We start from the raw sequence: 3,754 nt of genomic DNA, 5'->3' as shown, positions 1-3,754 counted from the left end.
CGGAGCGCGGAGTGCAGCATCCACCTGGAGGTGATCGTGGACAGACCGTTGCGGGTTTTCCACGTGGAGGTGGAGGTGAAGGACATTAATGACAACCCGCCTGTGTTCCCAGCTACACAAAAGAGTCTGTTCATCGCGGAATCTAGGCCTCTTGATACTCGGTTACCACTAGAGGGCGCATCAGATGCAGACGTCGGAGCCAATGCTCTGCTAACTTACAGACTGAGCCCCAATGAATATTTTTCGCTGGAAAAGCCATCAGATGACAGGCGGATAAAAGGTCTGGGGCTTGTATTACGGAAATCTTTAGATCGAGAAGAAATTCCAGAGATATTTTTAGAGCTCACCGTCACTGATGGAGGCAAACCTGAACTGACTGGCACCGTTCAGATACTCATCACGGTACTGGATGCTAATGATAATGCTCCAGTTTTCGATAGGACACTTTATACGGTAAGATTGCCAGAAAATGTCCCGAATGGAACGATGGTAATTAAAGTCAACGCTTCGGATTTAGATGAAGGCTTGAATGGGGAAATTTGTTTTTCATTTTCGACTGATATTTCCCCAACTGTGGCATCCAAGTTTCACATGAACCCATATACAGGGGAAATTATTGTAAAGGGTAATATTGATTTTGAAGAATGCAAATCCTATGAAATACTCGTAGAGGCTATTGATAAGGGACAGCTTCCTCTCTCTGGCCATTGTAGTGTTATTGTAGAAGTAGAAGACACCAACGATAATGTCCCAGACTTGCAATTCAAGTCTGTGTCACTTCCAATAAAAGAAAATGCACCACTGGGCACTGTCATCGCTTTGCTCAGTGTGTCCGACCGTGACTCTGGTATCAACGGACAGGTGACCTGCTTCTTGACTCCACATACCCCCTTCAAACTCGTGTCCACCTATAAGAATTACTATTCGCTGGCTCTGGACAGCAACCTAGATCGAGAGAGCATTTCTCTCTATCAGGTGGTGGTAACCGCGCAGGATGGGGGCTCGCCCTCACTTTCAGCCTCTGCCACCGTGTCCGTGGAGGTGGCCGACGTGAACGACAACGCGCCCGTGTTCGCGCAGCCCGAGTACACGGTGTTCGTGAAGGAGAACAACCCGCCTGGCTCCCACATCTTCACTGTGTGTGCGCGCGACGCGGACGCGCAGGAGAACGCGCTGGTGTCCTACTCGCTGGTGGAGCGGCGCGTGGGCGAGCGCGCGCTGTCGAGCTACGTGTCTGTGCACGCGGAGAGCGGCAAGGTGTTCGTGCTGCAGCCGCTGGACCACGAGGAGCTGGAGCTGCTGCAGTTCCAGGTGAGTGCGCGGGACTCTGGAGTGCCTGTTCTGGGGAGCAACGTGACTCTGCAGGTGTTCGTGCTGGATGAAAACGACAATGCGCCCGCGCTGCTGGGGATTGGGGCGGGCAGCGCTGGGCACACTGTGAGCGAATTGATGTCTCGATCAGTGAGTGCAGGTCACGTGGTAACGAAGGTGCGCGCAGTGGATGCTGACTCTGGATACAATGCGTGGCTGGCCTATGAGTTGCTGCCAGTATCGGGTGGTGCACGCAGCCTGTTTCGTGTGGGGCTGTACACAGGAGAGATCAGCACCACGCGTGCCCTGGACGAGGAGGACGCACCCCGTCAGTGCCTGCTGGTGTTGGTGAAGGACCATGGGGAGCCTGTGTTAACGGCCACTGCCACCGTGTTGGTATCACTGGTGGAGAGTGCCCAGACACCAAAGACCTCGTCGCGAACATTTGTGAGCATGTCAGGCTCAGAAACGGCCTTGGTGGATGTGAACGTGTACCTGATCATCGCCATCTGCGCGGTGTCTAGCCTGTTGGTGCTCACGCTGCTACTGTATTCGGCGGTGCGCTGCGCAGCGGTGCCCACTGAAGGCGCGTGTGGTCCCGTGAAGCCCACACTGGTGTGCTCGAGCGCGGTGGGGAGCTGGTCGTACTCGCAGCAGAGAGGACAGAGGGTGTGCTCTGGGGAGGGCCCACCCAAGACAGACCTCATGGCCTTCAGTCCGAGTTTACAGGACTCTAAGGATAGAGAAGAGCAATTGGAGAGGACGGAGGAGTCCTTTGCAAAGGTTAGTGTATAATATCCTTTTTTTCTATCTGAAATTTCATGTTTGTTTTGCTATTATTTTCTTTATAATTTTACTTCTGAGAATCAAATTTCTGTGCATTTTCCTTAGCTCTGTTCATATGCTCATCCGCCTTTAAAATGTCTTGAAGCAGTCCCTGTGGAGCGTGCATTTAGTCTCAGTTATTCTGTAGGCAGAGATGAAGGATTGCAGAATCATTAGAGCTCAGGGGATTGAAGACCAAAGTGCAACAATATAGGAAGAGAGTACATCAAGACAATGTGTATTGGACATTTTTTAATTTTATCTTCTTGAGAAAGGGTGCTGCTATGTAGTTCAGGCTGTCTCTGATCTCACTATGTAGCCTAGGCTAATGACCCTCCTGCCTTAGCCTCTCTAGTTGTGAGATTACAGGTGTCCGCCACCATGGTTGATCTTATATTGGTTATTTGTGTTTCTTTATTCAACACACATTCATATAAACTCAGTTTCCAATACAACCTGTGTTCCCTAGCTTCACTTTATTTACTTTCTGTGATATTCCCCTTTGCAGTAAACATTTTACTATATTTTATCTACTGTACATACAAAAACAGAAATTATACATCCATATGAACTGTTAGAAAAAGAAAAACCTTAATAGCCACCCCTTAAACCTCTTACATGTACCTTTTAAAGCCTTTCCTCTTAGTCTCTTTCAAATGTAACTTTTAACGTTTATAACTGTTGCTAATTGTATTATGTTCCCTAAATTTTTCTAAATACAGTTACACAAAATGTGTTGTATGTGCACATTTTTGTGTTCTTGTTATTTATCACTTAATATTGTTTCTGAATTTTTCTATATTATTACGTGTAGGTGAAGCTCATGGAATTCAATTCTACTATTATTTTGTGAATATACTGAGCTATTTATCTTATAGTTGAGTGTGTACCATCTTTATTTTGAATAACTGTGTTCCTAAAGACATTGTAGACATGTTTGGGTGGCCACCTATACAAATTTCCCATAAATATCTAGGAATTGGGTTTCTGAATGACAGACTATGGGTTCCTCTTTATTTTTAGTAGATAATTACAACTAATTTTCCAAAAGCAGTATTTTTACTGTTTACTCTGTATGTGCAGTGTATTGAGAATTCTTTCTGTTCCATATCATGTTGAAATTGGTCAGGTTGTTTTCATAGTATCTTCTTACTGGGTATGGTTTATATTTTCATTTTGAATTCAATGAATTTTCTGGCTGTCTAATAAGCCCATAAGATCCTTTTTTCCCATTTATTTATTTTTTATTTTTTCCTCATTTAAATATAATGTTTTGTTCAATAGATGTTCAAGTGTCTTGCCTCTTTTCTGCAGTATTCTTTTTATATTTTATTTTCTTTTATGGTATTTTTTCCTTATTCTGTTATTTTCTTTTTCTTTTTTATCTATAGTATCTTTATTTTTTAATTTTTTTTCATAAATTTATTGAGAAAGAGCAATGAGACAGTTTCAAACCAAACTGGTAGGACAGTTTCAATAATTAACACATTGTATACATTCTTCCTAGTGGTTAATTGCTGTACAAGATGCAGACATGATATCCTACTTACAAACACCAATAGAACAAATCCCTCTATTCATTAAGAGAATGTAACTGTATATCGATCCTAGCCATTTG

General features: G+C 44.2%; 1 protein-coding gene across 1 annotated transcript in view; it reads left to right on the top strand.

Moving 5' to 3' along the window:
* LOC101588310 (protocadherin alpha-4) overlaps nucleotides 1-2,106 on the top strand; it is a 14,044-nt gene extending 11,938 nt beyond the window's left edge. The window contains exon 2 of the mRNA XM_004643870.2: nucleotides 1-2,106. This exon is cut by the window's left edge and continues 30 nt beyond it. Coding sequence (XP_004643927.1) covers nucleotides 1-2,106 — 2,106 coding nt within the window.
* The last annotated feature ends 1,648 nt before the right edge of the window (nucleotides 2,107-3,754 follow it).

This window comes from Octodon degus, unplaced genomic scaffold, assembly GCF_000260255.1.
Source record: "Octodon degus isolate 3935 unplaced genomic scaffold, OctDeg1.0 scaffold00185, whole genome shotgun sequence".
NCBI classification, from domain to species: domain Eukaryota; kingdom Metazoa; phylum Chordata; class Mammalia; order Rodentia; family Octodontidae; genus Octodon; species Octodon degus.
This window is presented reverse-complemented; position numbering and strand designations above follow the sequence as displayed.